A 20,494-nucleotide genomic window follows, 5' to 3' on the forward strand; every position below is an offset into this window, starting at 1 on the left:
CAAGCTAGATCCTTATCAATGCGGTAAATCACTTTCACGTCAACGACTACCTCATGACAAAGGCTGCTTCATATGCAGGACCTACTGATCCATCATGTGATTGAACTAGTTACAGTATGTGTCTATGCTTAACATCAACATGGTGCATTTCAAAACTGACCCACTTTGGGTAACATTGACGCAATCCTGGTTTAACTTTACCCTTTACACACAAATCCAAAACAATGGGTCATTTAGACTGGGTGTTACACACAAATAGCTTTACATTTGCTTCATAACTGTTTCAAATGTATTGGTAGTTGTACAAAAGAAGCTGCGTATCAAAACTGCGAAAGATGTCCCCAATATTCAATAATGCAAATAACAGTTCAGTAACTATGACCTATTACGATAGCTAAAAACCAAAACAGTATCAGAACCAATGATGGTTCTGGGTCCAAACTGCCCACATGTCTTGTGTCTAATTGGACACCTATAGGTTTTCTACCAATGGGCACTGTGTAAAGCCAAAGTCCCTATAACGTCTCTGGTATGACTATACAGCAACGCCTGTTGTATTAACCCAAAAATGGGTCAACTTTGTCCAAGGGATTTTTACTGTGTATCACATTACCATAAAGGAGGTTTGACATGGCGCTTTTTTTCCTTCTAGCCAAGAGTTTGATCAGAAAATCAATATATCACTCTCATATTTGTATGGTGAAAAATAAGCTGCAGCCAGCAGCTAGCTGTCTTAGCATATAAAATGGAACAGCTAGCCTGTATCTGTCTAAAAGTTAAAAAACCTGCCCCGAAAAGCTCCAGAATTAACATAGTTTTTTAATCTGTAGAAAAGCTGAGTTGAAAAACAACATTTTGTGCTATTAAGGTTGTCTTCCAAACTGTATCTTGGCTGGGTGCTGTCATTTCCTAAACTAACCAGCTAAAATTAGCATATTTACCGAAATTCAAATCCATTTCAATTTTAAATGTATAGTGTCAAATAACAACATTCTCTCAATGATACATAGTAAGGTCAAGAATTTACAAAGTTATAGAAAAGCAGTTGCCACAATGCACTTAACTCTTTTTGCTACAAACAAACGCATATTTCCCTCATTTTAAACTACCCTTTTAAAAGTGACTGCAGTACATTTTTTTAGTCATCATAGCTGAGCATTAATAGTCCCCCCCCCCCCCCCTGGTGTATCTTACCAACAGAGCAGGATTAAACCCAACACAAGCAGATTTTAAAAAGGGGCACTTTAAAGTCATATAAGCTCTAGAGCAGTTGATTTTAATCCTCATGGACACAGGCCAAGACAGAGATGTGCAGCCTTTCATGGTTACATCTGAATCAACGGCTGACACTGTGCAATGGGAGGTTTAACTAATGTGTGCACCGATCTTTATATGTTCCCCCGGCCGCCACACAGAAGAAAAATCCCCTCTGCGTGAAGGACAAACAGCATTTTTCTACTCTAGCACCATGAGAAGGAGCAAGCCTCAAATATCCGGCTGTCTTTAAGGACTTTTTCCTCTTTAAAATAAACACACTCAAACACAAATGACAGGCACGTTGTCTTATGTCATATATGTTGACTTTGCATAGACTTGCATTTATTTCCTGGGGACTTACCCAGACCTTAACCACTACTTGCTTATCTCTCACCTTTAACCTAAACCTCACCATACCCACTCAGCCTTGATGCATTTGGGGAATCCGTCACACGTACAAGAGAGAGGATATTGAGGAGTGAGCTCAGAGGATCTGCAAAAACAAGGAGGCTGATGACAGCCTGTATCGGGGAGGATCTGTGAGGAATGGACCTGAGATTGTAAGACACAAGTGGTCGGGGGCCCCAGAGGAGAGAGGCAAGGTCTTACTCACATTTCCAATGACTAGAAACAGTATTGAGTGGCCACACGGGTTCATATCCTAACATAAGAGAGACAGAGCTTCATAGACTTCAGTTCACCCACTGACCTATAATCCTAATCCTGAACACAACCTCTCCTCCCCTTTAAATCCATCTAATATTCCTCACAAGTAATTTCTTCAGCAGCGTGTCTGTCTTCTAGGGAAGACATGCAATCCAGAGTCAAAATGGAGGAACCAGAGTGACACAGTCTGCTTGTTTCCTTCCTCTTTTGAGCACACTTCAGAATTGTTCTCATGTGTTTGTTGTGCTGCGTCTGGGGAACGCAGTGAGGAAGTCTGCTCTTCACACCCCCGTGTTAAGAACTTGAGGCCCATTGATAGAGATTCACCACAAAAACAGACAGACATCCAGAGAAAAGCCTTGAACAAAGCACCTGCCCATACTATGGCAACCAGCACCTCCACCAGAGCTGAGCTGTTGTGTGATGCAGTCTATTTTTCTGAAATATCTCTTCACCAGAAATGAATGTGTTTATTTTCTATCCTGAGATCAAACACCCAACTTGAGCCACTAAAAAATACTTAAGGTTTTATGAGTCTTGTTTTTTTCACAGGATGCAAGATTTCCCCCTTCACCACAAAAACAGAAGTTAACCACCAAGAGACAGAATCATATCTGAGGTCAGTGCCCGATTTCCCAACACCACTCAGTTTATACACGCTCAGATATACAGCACCTGAAGTACTTCCACTTTCCGTACTGACGTCCCTGCTCCTGCAACGCTGTGCTGTCTCCAACTCTGTCACATCATAAACATACACATTCATCAACAGTTTTTGTGGAATTCCTCTGCGTAAAAAACAACATTTGAGTAACTGGCATGGTCACAGTGCAACACAAATCTCTGAATGTTCACTTTTCATCTATTCATCGGACACAAATAAGGATTAAATATGTTTTCTAAAGTTGCCCACAAGTGGAAAAGATGAAAGTTGTCATCCATAACTTCAGTATCAAACAGGTATTTTGCTGCTCTGTGTTAGTTTAATGGAGTGACTGAACATGAATGAGAGTTTAAGCAGATAACACTGACCACTTTCTTTTTTTAAAAAACAGTAATTGGCAACAGTCTTGGCCAAATACGATCCTGTGTTTTGGGGACATGCACTAATCCCCAGACAGAGGATCAGCAGATGTTCAGGCATGCACAAAAAAAAAATCTGGATAACACATCTAGAACTCTTCAACTGATGATTCAACTGCTTTTCCACTTCTACATGTCCAAACAAACTCAGTTCTTATTTGATGTTTGATTATACTTCACCTGGTTTTCTCAGTCTACCACACTTCTTTTATCACTTCCAGTTAAAATAGAATTCAGACTTCTTCCACTTATTGTATTTGGACTGCAACTCCAGCTTCTTCTCAACATGGCCATGTTCTGATTGTAGCCAATAACCACTAAGGTGACATATGTGTCATTTGAGAAGTGTCAGGTTCAAATCCTGGCAGTGTCCATTTAAAATGCACTCTCTTGGGCTATGCAACTACAGCATGTGCAGAGCTGTATCTAATGTTAAAGCCATAATAGTAATGGAATAGTAATGGTTTCATTTAACATTTCTACACTTTCTTTGTAACTGCCAATCAATCTATTTTAAGTCACTTTTAATTTAGCTCCCTTTCTATCTGCCTGCATCTTCAGCTTTTGTCAGCACCTTAACTATTTCAAATGTTTCAGCTGAATGCTTTTTTGAAAAATCAATTGTTGTTGAGAACTTGAGAAGTTCTGCTACCTCTGCAGAGGAGGTCATGTTTCACCTTTCTCAGTTTTTACACAAAAAGTACAGGACAGATTACCAGAAAACATGGTGGAAAAATGTGGGTCAGGGAAGAACAGATAACATTATGGTTTCCTTACTCACTTGGCATTTTTCAATATTTTCACAGTTTTCCCATGGTTTTTAATGCAAGAAATCAGGCACATTTAGAGAACTGATCCAGGTACCACTGCTGCCTCATTTTCGCATTCCATTACTATCGCTGCAGACTATGCTGTTCGTGCTCACTGATTAAAAAAAAAATGTTAGTCACAACAAAAGTTTTGGTTAGGTCTTGTTGGTCACGATGATCCAACCCAGAGCCTCTGATTGAGGCGATGTAGGAGCCAGCTCTTCGGTCGTCAAAACACAAAGAACTGATTGCAGATTTAGCACTGGCACTTTTAAGCACTTATTCCTCACTGTTAATCCTGTAAAACAATGAACTCAGCAAATACCACTGCACACATCCTCATTGAGAGATTTGTGGTTCTACTCTGACCAAACATGAGCACACAGGATCTCTATCTCTTTCTGTGGCTGCACTGCGGAGGGTCAGTGACCGTCCATCAAAACCCAATAACACAAATCAGCAGCGTCTCCTCTGTCATCCCAGCACTGGTCCTCTATCACATCCTCCATCACCCGGCTGCCTCAACAGGGCCGCCTCATTTTCACAAAAATAGTAAATGATATCTTGCAAATTTAATCTTTAGTATTATCATAAAATGAATATTCAGAACAATTTTAAAAGATATAGTATAGTAGATTTCTTAAGTCCTATGCAACAGGATGTCCTACTAATTTGCAGGGTTTTGAAAGTGTTTCCCCAAAAGGGGTAAAAATTGTAAATATATGCACATGTAAATAGGAAGATAACCAGAATCACAGCGGAGCACGGCCGATATCCGCCTGCCATACACCACATGTCCCTGTAACCATGGCAATGGGTTCATGTGGAGATTTTGGCAGAGCTCTTAACCTCCACCAAACACAATAGTTTCTGCTCGGCCCGAGGAGGCATTACCCATATTAAACAGAGGCTGTTCACTCTGTCACATGCTGTCACACACACACACAGCCAACCCATAATCCGCTTTATCATGACAAATACAAGCTCCCAGTGCATCACGGTCAGACACAAATAAGTGAACCTGGGCTCCAAACCGACACAAGCAAAGCACGACAGCAACAGTCCAACCGCTGATAACATCTCAAGTTGGGACAGTGTTGTTGCAGCCTGGTGATAAAGAGCTGATATAACTGGATTTAGCCTGACTCTTAATTTAAGAGCTCATGTGATCAATCTTAGAGTAAATGGCTCGAACTTCCTGGTCCAGTGAATGCTGGGATGTCTGCACAGATGTTACAGAAGGCCCAGTTTATAAAGACACTGGATTTAAGAGCTGGGAGACAGAAAGCCTGCAGCAGACCTGTAGGAAGACTCTAGCCCCATCTCCTGGACAGTCCCACCACACAGGACAAGACTAGTCCACAGCAGGTGGATTTGAGGAACTACATATTGTAGGGAAAAATTGTAGCACAATATATATACACAATATATAATCAATATTTAATGGATGTGATGTTACCTGATGTGTAGCCAGGACAACATGGGCGTGGTTCCACCACCAAACACCCACACAGTGAAGAAGACGATGAGCAAGGTGGTGGTGAACATCATTTGCCGGGCGTAGGTGGCAGTATCCCGGATAGCCAAAGCAAATGCCATTGCACCTCGCAGACCTGCAGTGGATCATACACCCCGCCCCGAAAAAAATCATCTGATAACATTCAACCACGAATTATGAGAGAGAAACCCAAACTTTGGGTTTGACAAATCAGAGGAGTTATGGAAGTTTTCTGGAAGCTGGTGAAAGTAGAACTCAGGCAGCATCTGACATTTTATGCAGAATAGTTTAATGTAGAGTTGATGCATCAAGGAGACCAGAAGGTGGAATAATATAAAAACGCTAACAGAGTTGCATGAGCAATTGTCACCCCCAAGTCTGAAGAGGTCTCCCACAGCATCCTCATATATCTTCTTCTACATGCGTCACCCATTCCAACAGCACATCCATGAGTGGCTAGAATGTTACATGTAGGTGTTCGCAAACTACTAGATAGTTGAGCCTAAAGTATGCATTCCTAAATCACTTTGTGTCCTTACATCTTTCCACTGGTGAAATACGCAAAAGAGTTGGTGCCTCTCTGTCTGGAGCATCTGAGTCAGATATGAAAGTCCCTAAGCGTAGACACTACAATGTACTGTTGGTTGGTCCTTTATCTATAACCTGACCTTTGGTAATGCTTAGAGAGACAAGGGAGTGTGTGTGGATTAAGACAGGCACTGTTATCCTGTACAGATATAATAATATAATAATATACATAATATAAAGTGGTATATAAAGTAATGTTTTATAAGTAATATCATATAATTTGTTTTCAAAACAAAACTTGAACTGGCTTTTTCATACCTGCAAACATCATCATGTTCTGGAAGTTTCCCTTGATCTTGTGCCTTCGGCCGAGGTTGAGGAAGAAGGAGAGTGGGTAAATGTTGAAGGCTCTTCCAATGAATATGGCAATCTGACATACAGGTCAAGAAGTATTTGACTGACGATTTTAGTGCTGAACAGATTCAAGGAGCAGTGTGTGACTACACATGAAAGGAAACTTAAAGGTGCAACAGTAAAATCCTTCTTGGAAGGATTTGATTGCTTTTTTGGAGGGAGAAACAAACATTCTCTACAGGAGACCCTGACCTTGGACTGGAAAACGACATACATCTGGAGTCGACTATGACCTGTCTACAGGGACATCACAGCAAAGTTCAAGTCGTTACCACTTCTGCAGCTGTGGAAAAACCTAGTTCTCTGCAGACTGGAGCCAGAAACATTCATACTGGCTGCAGTGCACCAAAAGGATACGAAAGCCCCGATAATGAAAATAGGGTTGAAGACGTGGTTCTGGAAGGTGAACAGAGCCAAGCCCATGTAGGAGAATATGAAATTCTCAGCGAGGAAGTGAAGGACCTCAAAGAGCTGCAAGAAACATACAATATTAATGATTAGAAATGTACGAATACACAACAAGAATATAGATCAAATCCATAAGAAGATGCTTTAAAGTTTGAAGCTTTGTAAGAGAATTTCTTATATATTTTCACACTGCACTGCCTGGTCCTCTGAGCTAAGCTCCTCATCTATCCCCTCAGAATCCAGAGGGGCTTTGGGAGTCGTTTTTTTCTTTTCTCTCCCGGTGTGACGGAGCTGCAGACTCTCTGGCTGCCATGATGATTACAGAGCTCACTGCTTCCATGATGGTCTGAGCAGGAGGAACGAGACAAGGGCAAGGGCAAACTGACACAGGTGCAAATGAAAATGGAAGCCCAATAATTAATCGAAAACTAGCTGAAATGATGATTGATGATTTTTTTTTAATCGAAGTGAAGTACTTTAACCTTGATGTGCACACATAGCTGTCTTTGCAACGGAATATAAGACTGCCAAGATATTCTGAGCATGGATCTAAAATGTGTCACACCGTGTGTTGCGTACAAGCTAATCTACAGCCTGTCCTCAAGACTGAAGCCCCTCTGGGAAACTAAACAGTCGTGTCAGGAGGGACGTCCTCATACAGCTCTGATTAAGGTCACAGCAGGCTGATCATGGAGCCATCTGGCACCAGGGGCCGAGCACCCGGTTGCTAGTATCAGGGGGTTCAAAATAAATATGGCCATGTGTGCAGGAAGTGGTCCGATGCTACCTGCTTGGTTCTCTTTGTGGACTCTTCGGAGAGGTTATTGTACGTGTAGTGAGCCTGTGTGATTCCACAGAAGAGCACGGCCACGACGCCTGCAGAACAACAATCATTCAAAAGCATTAATACAGTGACTGTGACAGGGCTGTATAATTTAAATACACAATGTAACAATTAATTCGCTGCAGTGATTATGTAAGAACATCTGAACTAAAGATTCTCAGTCCTCTTGATGCTTTTGATACTAAGTCACATATTATCTGTTCATTTTATCTACTGCACATTTGCTGCATAATCTGTTTTTAAGCCCCTGTTCACCAAGTGGTTTAAAGTGCCTATAATTATGTTATTTAGAACAAATCAATGACTTGTGAGAGAGCGTGGAATAAAAAGGCTCTGTCTGGGTAAAGTGTAGTTGTCACTGAGCAAAACAAATTCTCACACCTATCTGAAACACTGTCGTCTTTTTCTCAATTATAAATGACTAAAGGGTCTTTTGATAGTCCATCTTAACTCTTTTATGTTCCCTCAAGTAGAAAAAAAGCCCACATGTTGACAAAGAACTAGAAGAAGATCTTCACATGCAGAAAAATCTATTTATTCTTGTGTGAAGTGCTCATCATAAAGTCTTATTACCAAAAAAAAGACTGCTTTTAAAGACGCCTACACAAAAACAAAAAAAACATTCGAGACAGTATCTTGGTGTAAAAATAAATCATCTATATTTAAATATTAAATTTGGTGCAGATGATTGAATTTAAGGACTGTTGCGGCTTGGCAGAGCACTATGCTTAACTGAGTCTCTTTCTAGTTAAAATAATCATCGGTTTATTTGTTTTCATTAAATTAGCATTTTTAACTTCATGAAGGTGCATTTTTCATGTATGGTAGGACGACTAACGTTGACTTCACATACAAAGTTTTGGTATTGAGTCATAAGCAGAGTTGTTGCTACCGAAACTACTGGATGGATTACCATGAAACTGTTGGAAGGATGGGGTCCTGGTCAGGGAGGAACCCATAACATTTTGGTGCAGATCAGTGGGCTGAGGAATTTTAAGCACTTTCTTTAACAGTGCAAGATTTTAGAAGGAGACTGGGCCATTTTTGTTTTGTTTTGTACTAAAATCCTGACCACATTTGCTTCATGCTTACGTCCCAAACTGCAACCACTTCCTCCCCAGCTCACCTGTGAACCCGCAGGCCTCAGCTAGCAGGAAGGTACTCCAGGACATGAGGAAGAAGAGGGCCGTCTCCAGCAGGGGAAAGCAGTGCAGCTTGGTGAACTTGGTGACGTGGAGGTCGTGTTAAGGAACAACACTTTAATACAGGGTCTGTTTCAAGAAACAGCTCAGTCTGGAAATTAGACTTAAAAAACGTGTACTTTCATTTTAAAACAGGCATTAATAAAAGGATATGAGAGCAGTGACAACTCCAGTAGCTGCACCCATTATAAAGGAGCCGCTGAATATACCCAGGAAAACCCCCACTGACTTGAAAAAGGCTGAGGCATCAAACATGTGTGTGTTTGCTCCACTGGGCTGGTAAGCCACAATAGACCTGAAATACAGAAAACAATAAATCATCAATTTGCCAGTAATGTTTTGAATTGATTTATTTCCTTATATAAAATATAGAATTTTGTCAAACAATCTGTGGTCGTAATGAATTTGTTTTCATTTTTAGCTTAATGAAATGAAATAAGTGGTCATGAAAAAATCTGTACTAGGAAGAGAGATTGGACATCTTCCAACAGAGGGAGGCAAAGTGCTGTCTGCTGCTCTGTCTCACACATGAGTGTTGAATTTTAACACCAGATGGGAAGAGGGTTTTAAAAAAACATACACAGGTAAAACGTTGGTCTGGTATAGCAGGAAGGAAAGAGTTATAAGGTTTGCAGATGTGGGTTCGATGTGACTTACGAGGAAAGCACGATGGCAACTGCATCGTTCATGACGCTTTCTCCGAACAGCAGAGCGTAGAGATCGCCGTCTGCATGGAGCTCGTTGAAAATGGCCAACACCGTCACTACACACAGAAAAGAGAGGGAAAATCATGCAGACACTGAATTGTTGACATGTTCCATTCTCTAAACTGTCTGAGAGTGATCACCATATACCTGGGTCTGTGGCAGAGAGGATAGCACCAAAGAAAAGGCAGTCCGTGTAGTAGAACTTTTCAGTCAGCTGTCCGACCGCTTGCATCAGTTTGACCACACCGTACATCAGATTCCTGGAGACGGACCGGAGTTGGATTACACTTACGTACACCGAGTTTGTCATTTTGAATTTTATGAACAGAGAGTAGATGCTCACCCAATAACAAAACAGGAGATGGCGGTGCCAAGAAACGCATATGTTATGATGGAGCCCAGGTTCCTGAAGAAATGTCTCTAGAAAATGAAAAAGGAGATGAGCAAAGGAAAGGAGAGAGAACTAAAATATGATATCTTATAGCACTAGCATTTGGTAATGATGACACGTTAAACCCAATAAGGATGGGAAATATTTGTTGTTTTTCAGGTGGCATAGGAAAAGTGGATTTACAGGAAACAAAGCACATATTTTGTGGGTAAATAAATTTGTATTTATGTGAAACCCATGTTACCATAATAGCACACACAATATGTTTTTAAGATTTAACTTGGTACTGTGCACCTGCCTAAGTGCCTTTTTACATTTTACGTCTGCCTCTCAGTTTTATCAATATAAACATATTTACATACAGATAAATGTAACTGTTGAATGACTGAATTTTTATTAATAAGAAAGGGACTTGATGCGTTTTATGTTTAAATATAAGTGAACAAGGTTAGCATCGTAGATTCTTTCTCACAAAGTACACGTTCTCAAACAGATTACATTTTCGTTTCCTTTAACAATGAATGTTGTGAATAAGGCTTAAGGTCGTTTATAGCCAATGACCTGAGTCGCTCCCTGTTAAGCAAAACCTGAAGCACAAACACAGATTTAGTGGTTTGACTGGTTGTAAAACAAACAAGAAGAAACAAGCTAAACAAATAGGCCTCTCCACATCACATCCAACCTGAGCTCTCTCTTTGCACTCTAAGGTTAAAAAGAAAAAAAGGCTGGTTTGAATATTTCAAGGAAATGTGTATTTTCCTCAGTGACTGCCCAGAGTGACTGTTGTTGAGGAAAACTGAATGGAAGATAAATACTCTGATGTTTAAGTTGAGTAAACAGGAAACAGATCTTCTGTGACAGCTCAGTTAGATGATATGCAGCATATTATGCTGACGTTTCATTATGAGCCGAAGTTCTGTGAGAATGATCTACAGCACATTATTAACTGAATGGACCAGACAGACACAAACATTCTGAGCCTCACACTTCATCTGTCTTTGATTCTGCAGCTGGTATCATTTAGCTGAAAATTAACTCCTGTTGCAACATTTCATTTAAAACATTTGTATTTCTAGGCCTGACTCATCCTCCTGTTTCCCATTTCCTCAGGTCTGTTGTTTGACTCAGCAAATTCCATTTTCACTAGAAATACAATGAAAAAATAGAAGGCGTCTTGTTTTTTTGGAAAACCAATGTTAATTGCGCAGAAATAAACTTGACAAGGATGAAGCAAGTCAAGCTGTTGGTTGATTTATGGTCAGAAAAGGATTCCACAATTATGATAATCGATTGATAATTTAAGTCATTTTTTAAACAAGTTGTAAAACAATGGTTTCATCATTACTCAGACGAGTGAGCATGCATGGGAACTACTGTAGATGTTTGAGTGAGCTGTTGATGAACACTGCTCTGCCGTGAAAAACACGCAGGAAGGAAATAGAGAAGCATTGCACTGCTAGTTTACTCTGCACAAATACCAGACAACTTGATTGTTATTAGATTGAACTGTTATACAACTTTCTGAGATGGTAAAATGTTAAGCATGTTGTTGGTATGCATCTTGTTTTATTGTATACTGACTGCCAAGACAGTACACAGTGATAATTAGTATGTAATTTGACTATGTAATATGTACAGTACACAGCATGTACTCAAGAGTTAGTGTGTAATACGATCTGTAGAGAGTTAATGTCTAAAACACTAGAGAGTTTTATGTGATATGTCTTGAAAATAGTTACCATGTAAAATGCTCTGTAGAGTATTAATATGTTTAGCGCCAAGTAAGCATATCTGTGAGGTTGTACAAGCTAACATTACAGTGGCAATGCTGCAGAGGTGATGTCTTCTTTAGTTTAGCATGTTGCTTGCTGGCCAAGTTACAGGGCACACAGGGGGCTGATGGAATGATGTGGTTTTAAACTATGAAACTGGGGGAAATTAGAGCGCATCAACACAAACAGCCAGATTCATCTTCAAGGGGACCATTCATCTTTGTCCAAACTTTCACGGCAACCCATCACACAGCTGCTGAGATATTCCAGTTTAGACCAAAGAGGTGGGCCAAGTAACATTCCCATCCCTAGAGTCATGACCCTGACAAGGCAAACAATCCAATTACCACTTCATGGTCACACACGGTCACACCCTATACAAATGCTCTGCACAACAGCAAAGCAGAAGGTAATTTTCTCTAATTCATCTGACCTGCACTTTATATCATCTATCAATGTTGATGTTATCATAATAACAAAATAGATTAGATGTCATGACATTAATGCACCTTAGAGATCATCTACCCACAATTATCACGCATTAAAAGCACCGACTGCTCTTACTGTAAATCCATCAACTAATTCCACAAACATCTCTCTGTCCCTCTGTCTGTGGAACACATATCTCACGTGTTTGTTAAGATTTGGACACAGTGAGTTCAATATTAATAAATAATAAACAGGTGATCAGTGCTCTGTAGCAGTCAGTGTGTGTGTGTGGGCTGGGCAGTGTGCTTCAACAGTCTGCGGACCGATATGAACATGTCTTCTTCTATGTCCTCTGATAAATAACTGCACGGTCTGCAACTGGGTCAAACACCATTCAAATTTGCTGACTGATTATTTGATTATTCTTATTTCACCGTATTGGACTGAGACATCTACATAGACACAGACTGACTCACCCACGTCAGGTGCAGATCTACATAATGGTATATTCACAGAATAATTTCTTGGTTAGAATTTTTTCTTCACAGTAAGAGCACAATGTTTGTTCTGCTGCTGCAAGGCTTTTACACTGAGGGGCATTGCAGAGCGTGTATTTTTCAAAATATCTGAACTTGAGTCTGAATATTGTGTTGATTGCTTAACAAAAACCTGAAATAGCAGACGTGCAACGTATGAAAAACTAACACTTGTGAAATAAATAAGCCACATAAGTCACACAACAGTAGTAACACAGATTCAGTGTCATTCTATAAAAACAATGACTGTAAAATCTTCACTGCAGATAAACCAGGTAGAATGAACACCGTTTACGAACTTCACTCTGCAGTAAAGATTGTTTATAAAAAAGCTCTGAACACAACGTCCAGCACACAAACAATAAAAAGTGAGAGTATATTGTAAAACTGTTTGAGGGGGACTCGCTAATGACAAAGAATATTTCTGAAGTAGCTTCAGAACACAGGCCACAAGACCAGGTCCTAGTATGATTGTAATAATGATAAAGTGCTTTATTACAAAAAATAAAGCACAGAGCTACTCCAACAATTCCCTAATTAATATAAATCGTTTGCTCTACAATAATCAAAAGCAGAAACGGCTTTTTTTTCTTTGCCTGTGCAAGTGCCGGAGAGGAAATGAAAGACATCTGCTTCGGACTTCCCCTCAAAAGGGCCACTTATGTTCTGAAAGCCCTCACACCAATGAGAGCTTCTCTTTGCTAAGCATCTGTCCAATGAGACAGCAGTTTGTGGCAGCAGGTATGTTCACTTGGCACTGCAACAACATTAGCTCATGCTGCAGTGTATCATACAAATTCAGCCTTGAAAGAGGCACAGATCCTGAGCTTAGAATGACAAATCTCACCTTCTTGAGACTGTAGCCAGCATGGAAAATGATAGGGGGCAGCAGAATGTTGAAAAATACTTCAGGGTCAAATGTCACCTGGAGGGGCAAACAAAGTGAAAGCATTATTAGGGTACATTTGACCAGCAGAAATAAGCCATTAGAGTTTGTTCTGACTGGTACCTTGCGCAGCATATCATTCTGCTCCACATTGTGAATCTCTCGGGAGTTGATCTCCCCTTTGAGGGTGTACTCAAAAAACTTTCCGCTGACATTAAGCAGCAGGGTGCTGGCAGGTCCTTCCTTCATAGAGCAGCTCGGGGGCGTCTTGTTGTGGTAGCTGGTGGCAGGGATGCCGTATCGCAGAATAACACCAACCAGCAAACCTAAAAGAGAGGGTTGATGACAGAATAATAAAAGAACTGCCACTATTCATGGGTATCACCAAAGTAATTAATCAGCTAATGTGGAGCACTAAATGTCAACAAGGTAAGAATTTCCCAGGTGCTGCTGCTTTACAAGCCCTCAGGATCAGAGAGTCACACAGAGAGCAGCAGAACACAGAGAGAAAAATGGGGAGATAGTGAAGGAGAGGCTTGTGGGGAGTACTAAATCCAGGAGGAGGCAGGCGGGCAGTACGAGAACATAAATCCTCTGCTTAGACAGCAGTTATCTGCAGGAGACATGGCCAGGCAGAGCGGCCAGCCCTGCAATCTCTGCCTCTTCCTACCAGAAGGTTGACCACATATATCACGCTCGAGTCTTGCAACAAGCACAGACTTGACATTGAGTACTGTTTGAAAATGAAAGCGTCTATAGTGACAGTTCATGTAGAACAAATGACTGAGGTCACAAACTTTAGGTTCTTTCCAGCTCATGGACGGTTTCCTGTTTTTAGGCAGTGACACCACTGAGCTTCATTAATGTTCTCTGCATCACTTTGCCCCAGTAACTAACTGAAGATACAAGTTTCTGATTAGGCTGCTCTTTATACACATGATCAATACAGTGGCAAGGTTTCTATTTGTCATCACTTTGATATTTGTGACAGTCCAAAAACTATAAACAGTCTGATCCAACACAAAGTAGGTTTAAACTTCATGGAATCAAACTGAATCCACATACAAATTAGTTATGAACTTGCCATTGATACATATAAACCCAGCTGTCCTATTTATACATTTGGAAAATATATTTTAAGTGCATATATGCAAACCACAAAATAAAAATGATGTTGCCACTTCTGGAAACAATTAATCCTTTTTTGTTTTTTGACCTTCTGCCTGGTCATAACTTCCTGCTGGGGCTCATCAGCAATGATTGTAAATCACAACAACAACTGGGAACATACTAAAAAAACAGGTCAAACTCTGACTTTTTCATTCGAGATCTCTAGTTAATAAGTGAGTATTAACGAGTTAATAATTTGCAGCATCGACTGACTGGGATCATTTTGATAAACTACGAAGAAAAACCGAACTACTAAAATTCTCCCTGTTGCTCTGAATCTGTTTAGCTTAGCACGACTTGGTGCACGCTGTTGCCGTGGTTTCGGACTGATAGGGTCATTTAAATCACCCTTTGGTTTGTTGATTGAGGAGTTTTCTCTGAATGTATCTACTAGGAAAGTGGACCAGCCTCTGTTGTTTTCACAGTTACGCTTTCGAAATGGGCTTATAGGATACACATTATACCGCATATGCTGCATTAGTCTGTCCAGTGAATGTCCTGTACTTTATGTAGCAAGTCCCTGTAGAAATAAATGTAATGAACTCACTGGCACAGAAATATATGCAGCTGATGACACCCCACCACAGTGATGGATATTTATAAAAAAAACTCAGCTTTCGGCTGCTTTGATACCATTTCATGGTCTTTAACAAACTGAGACAATGGTGGGAATATGGGCAATATGTTGCTGAGATTTTTGATTGCAATCTGCACAAATAATAAATTTGAGGGTGGGTATGTACAACGCATGCAAAATATGTATTTATTTTTTGTCCCCTGTTACCTTCCCTGTGATTTCCCCTTTGCTCGGTTCAGAGACCCAATAGCAATGTTGTTTGACCACAGAAACTGTCTCACTGCAACACTGTCAACCCAGAGCAATACCGCATGTCAACTAAAGGTACCAACGGTGAAACAAATTTGTTCTGTGCTACTTAGGCCATAGTCACCATTTACCACGCACAAGTGAATTTAGGTTTTAGATTCACCTTCCCTAGAGCCCTGCATATTTGGCAAAGAATACCCACTTTTGTTTCTGGATATTTGGGCCAAATTTGCAAGTTTTCAAGTGCACAACTTTAGGATCACATCCATTTTGTCCGGGCCAAAAGTGCTGCATCGATGCCTGAGGTGGTCCACATCAATATGCCATCTTTATAAAGCATTTCACAGGAAGATATTCTACATGAAGTCTAAAACGTCAATTCCCTTTAGCTTTATGGACTGATTTAGCTTCCATCAGCTCATTATTTTGATTTAAATGCCACGACTTTGTACTTCTGGCTCAATTTCACGAGCTTGATCAAACTCTTTTCATGTAAAGGGCAGCTATGTTCAGTTGAATCTGGGGGTTTTCGGTAAACCCATTGCATGTATACCTAGCCAGCACCAAATGATACTTTACAAATGGTAGCATTAAGAAGATAAGGAGTCAGATATTTCCCTGAGGAGCAGGTAGAGACCGAAACAGAGATAAAAAGAGAGTGAGTATTCAAGCTATAAAAATCCAAGGGGGAACCGGAGAAAAGTTTCAAGGGATGCTATTTCTGTTGCATTAAATACTTTTGTTCAGTGTGTGAGATTTAGGTGAAAGGGATTGGCAGAAATTTAATATAAAATAATCCTAGTGATGTTTTACCTTAGAAAGAGCCCTTTAAGATAGATAGATAGATAGATAGATAGATTACTTTATTCATCCCCGAAGGGAAATTAAGTCTTAAATTGCAACACTTTATATTTACATCGGGAGTGGGTCCTCTCTATGGAGGTCGCCATGTTTTTTACAGTAGCCCTGACTGGACAAACTAAACACGTTTTGAGTTATGTAAACTGAACAACAAGGTTCTCTATCATGTTTGGAAGGGGAGGGTGAGGTGAGGGGTATTCTGCTGCAATATGCAACTTAACCACTAGATTTCACTAAATTATGCACACTGAACCTTTAAAGATGCACCAAAAACGACTTTTATCATAACCAAATGAATGACAGTTTGAAGTGACAGTTTCTGGTAGAGACCAAAACAGAGCTAAAAAGAGAGTTAGTAGTCAAGCATTTGGCTATTGAAGCTGTTACTCATAGCAAAATTGTATTGGGACAGTGTATAATATTAAATTCAGTGATATCATAAGAGGTTAAACCATATAAAATACTTAAAGGTCACTGTAATCTCATTTAGTGCAGCACAGACATGGTGCGAAGGCCTTCACGTGTCAGGCGGCGGACTCCAGGTCAGTCAGACTGCGTTGTTGAGTCGACAACAGCCCAGAGCTCCTTCTAGAAACGAGCTGTGGCCCAGTTAAGACGGAGTCGTGTGAGCCGCTGGGAATGCGGAGGCGAGTCCGTTTCTTGAGACTTGGATCAGACTCTGCACAAGCACCACAGGACAGCCGGAATCATGCAAAGCCTGCGGGGAGCTGCTGGTGGTGGTGGTGGGAGCTGTGAAGGGGAAAGTGAGTGCTAGTGTTTGTGTATTCATCACGCAACCTCACCGTATATCATCGCCAGCCCGGTTTCGTGGAGGAATCGGACCCGTCTGTGCTTGAAGAGCCATATGGTGAGGATGGTTAAGGTCAGCAGCAGAATGAATGTCAGCAGATTCACGCTGTCCTGTCGGTGACTTTCCTCCGCCTCCTTCTCGGTGGTGAGTTCTTCCATGCCGTCGCCCTGCGCATTCAGTCCGGACACCGTGTTCAGGAGGATCCAGGCGGGCACCACCACGCAGGCTGCGCGGCGCCTCGGCTGCCGTATCGCCTCCATGGTGCAGGATGATGCTGCTGCTGCTCCTGCTGCTGCTGCTGCTGCTGCTCAAAGCCGCGATGCCATGTCACTGCGGACAGGTACACACAGCTGAGCCGAGCAGGGGGAAGCAGTCCGGGGCTCACAGTCCGTGCACCGGCGAGTTCAACCTTTTAAAGGCACACTGCGCGATGCGAGCGGAGGAGGAATCTGAGACTGCGCTGCCCCTGTGGAGGAGAGCGAATCACACCAGGATGCAGCCGCCGGAGTCCACCGAGCTCAGCCTACTGAGTCATCGTCCCCGGATTCTGATGATTGTGCAGTTCAGTGCATGAGTCTCTCTTCAAAACAGGAAATTCACGTGGTCTCTGCTGCCTTTTTGGAAGAGAAGCCGGAGGAAATATCCGCTTTGGATAGTGTGGCCTATAGCTGTGGTGATAGCAGTGGGTGAGAGGTGGGTTTTCACCAGGGAGGAACAGTTAGAGGGGATCTAACTGGGAATCAGAGAAATGTTTTTAAAGAAGAACTTTTCTGTGGCCCCAAATATAAAGTTGCACCACAATAGAAGATCAAATTACCGTTTTAAGTGAATAATGCCTTTTATAGTGACACACCATGTATAACTCTGCAGCTCTGTAGAACGATTGAGCTTCCATCATGTTAATATTCAGATTTGTAAGGACACAACTCTAATCACACAACTCTAATCTTCTGTTCATTTTCACTTCCTCAATCAAACTGTTGTCCAGTAACTGGCAGCTACATGGGTTCATTGAACACATTGTTATTGGCAAACCCATTGTATGCATTCCTGCCCAGCACCAAATGACTGACAGTTGACAAATAGCTGTTAAACATAGCAGAGCATTTAGACGCTAAAGATATTTCCCTGAGGAGCTGTTAGAGACCACAACAGAGCTACAGGATATTAAAGCTGTTACTGTTGGCCACATTGCATCATATTGTATTGCTTTATTTTTCTGAAACACAAACATATTCTCAAGCTACACGGCATTAAAGTGCACTTAATTGATCAACTGTTTCCAGAATTATTATCTATTAATTCCACAAATGTCTGCCTGTCTTTACGTATGTCACGAACCGTTCATCTAATCAGTTTACCACTTGGCACATGTATTGTTAATGGCTCAAGGAAGTGCAGTGCCGAGTTTGATGTGATTTGGACAAGCGATTCGCTCGATAATAATACGATTTGAATAAACAGTCAACCAGTGCTCTGTAGCAGTCACTGGGGGTAGGGCAGTGTGCAAATGGTCAGTATGTGGACCAAGTTGAACATGTCTGTAACTGGCAGCCGGCAGCCCATAAAATGTGGCACGTAGGATCATTTTTAAAATCAAATAATTTATATTTCACCATTCATGAAAAAAAATGTCTATAAAATCTTCACTGCAGATAAACCAGGAAGGATGAACACAAAGTTTTTTAACATCAACTCTGCACACAACATCCAGCACACCAATGATAAAAAGTGACAGTATATTATAGTACAAGTAAATAGCCAGTAAGGTTTAAAACATGTAGTGCACTAGTGCACATTAAGCCTTAGGGGAACTACTTGCACACCCTGTAACTTTAACTGAGTCTCTCTGTCACAATGTTTCTGTTTTCCACCTTAAACAGCAATTTCATAAATTTTAGTTTAAATTGTATTCACATGATGAAAGTCCTTTAATAAAATTGTATTAAAACAAGGACTGACTGAGTTGGGGACTTGTTGGAGGTGATAGGGCACAGACACAAGCTACAGTGGCTGAGTATCACATGGAGGTTTTTGAGAGGGAGGGATGGTCAGAAGGTCCAAAGGCCCCTAACAGGTTAATCCAGCCGTGCCCCTCATGTACTACAACACAGGTGTCGCTGGTGTGACACCGGTTTAATAGACTGCTCTGGTGTCATTTTACAGGCTGTAAATGAGAGGAGGGTGAGTCTTTACAAATTAATTAAAAAAACGGATGCAACAAACAATTCATTTGATGCCAGTAAGAACACAGTGCACCAGATGGTATATCATCTCTGTGATTGGTAAAACAGCTGCTTTATAAGCAACACTTGTCTCCAACCCTAACCCTGTGTACCTCTGATTTGATATCTAATCCTGTCACTTTGCTATTTCCCCTTCTAACCTTAATCTTAATCTACAAATCCAGCTGCAAAAATGCTTTATAGTCCAAAGGTAACAGTCACATAATGATTATATGGTTACACAGAGTTAAAAATGGGCATGTAGTGGAAAGGCCAGGCTTCAAAGGATCTCTTACAGAGGCAGGATGGGGGATTACCTATTATTAGAGTGTCCTAGTGGCTTAAATTGCAAGCTAATCTGTCTGGTTTAAATGGGTTTCATGTTAGTTGTTGTGTTTTTTCTTGTGCACAATCATATTTTTTTCTCAACAACATAGTAACTTAATTATGGTTATAAACGTGGCTGGAGTGTAAAACAATGCCCATATATCATCACAGACTTTTACTAACTTTTATAATCATACATTATACGATTTTAGCACTATTTCACTCATTTGATTAATTTCTTTATGTTATTATTTTGTATAACACATCTACCATGAGCTGCAATGTGTACAAAGTCATTTTTGGGATGAAGGCAACACCTGAGAGTTGTGCCCAATGTGCAGATGGAGGTGCATTCAGGCTCATCTGTTAAATCGATAACTACTCGATTACACCTTCTCCTGGCTCACGAATGTGTGGGGTTAGAGGTCCGTCTACTTTGAAAGCACTCTACTTTATAATCTGGAACGTGTAATTGTATTTTAATACTTAAATGCATTCGATTAATTTATATCAGTTTGTATGCAAAGTCACCGTATTTGAATAGCAGCTATAGTGTTGTCATATATCACACGGAGTCATCTCATTTGATTCAGCTTAGACAGTATATATTTTGAATGTGTGTATTTTACTTTATGTCCATACACACTCATTGGAATAAGATAAAGATAAAACAGTTTAAAGCAATCTGGTTTGATGTTTTTTACATAAATGCCTCATGGGTGCACACATCTCCTACGTGATCCCGTCACCCCGCCGGGCTCGGTGATTGGCTGTTGCAATGACCACCTCGGCGCTGATTGGCTGGTGAGCTGAAGCTGGGGAAACGGGAAGCTAAAAAAAAAAT

The 20,494-nt window shown here is 40.9% G+C and overlaps 1 protein-coding gene across 1 annotated transcript in view; it reads right to left on the reverse strand.

Annotated features, from left to right (window-relative positions):
* Nucleotides 1–17,479, reverse strand: part of slc9a7 (solute carrier family 9 member 7) — a 28,653-nt gene extending 11,174 nt beyond the window's left edge. The window contains exons 1-12 of the mRNA XM_061077538.1: nucleotides 17,091–17,479; nucleotides 13,554–13,756; nucleotides 13,392–13,469; nucleotides 9,760–9,836; nucleotides 9,564–9,676; nucleotides 9,367–9,472; nucleotides 8,863–9,004; nucleotides 8,634–8,739; nucleotides 7,451–7,539; nucleotides 6,613–6,726; nucleotides 6,160–6,271; nucleotides 5,275–5,428 (exon numbers count right to left, since the gene is read on the reverse strand). Coding sequence (XP_060933521.1) covers nucleotides 5,275–5,428; nucleotides 6,160–6,271; nucleotides 6,613–6,726; nucleotides 7,451–7,539; nucleotides 8,634–8,739; nucleotides 8,863–9,004; nucleotides 9,367–9,472; nucleotides 9,564–9,676; nucleotides 9,760–9,836; nucleotides 13,392–13,469; nucleotides 13,554–13,756; nucleotides 17,091–17,358 — 1,562 coding nt within the window. The 5' untranslated portion in view covers nucleotides 17,359–17,479. The remainder of the gene's footprint in view (nucleotides 1–5,274; nucleotides 5,429–6,159; nucleotides 6,272–6,612; nucleotides 6,727–7,450; nucleotides 7,540–8,633; nucleotides 8,740–8,862; nucleotides 9,005–9,366; nucleotides 9,473–9,563; nucleotides 9,677–9,759; nucleotides 9,837–13,391; nucleotides 13,470–13,553; nucleotides 13,757–17,090) is intronic.
* Nucleotides 17,480–20,494: the final 3,015 nt, after the last annotated feature.

This window comes from Limanda limanda, chromosome 9 (genome assembly GCF_963576545.1).
Source record: "Limanda limanda chromosome 9, fLimLim1.1, whole genome shotgun sequence".
NCBI lineage: Eukaryota > Metazoa > Chordata > Actinopteri > Pleuronectiformes > Pleuronectidae > Limanda > Limanda limanda.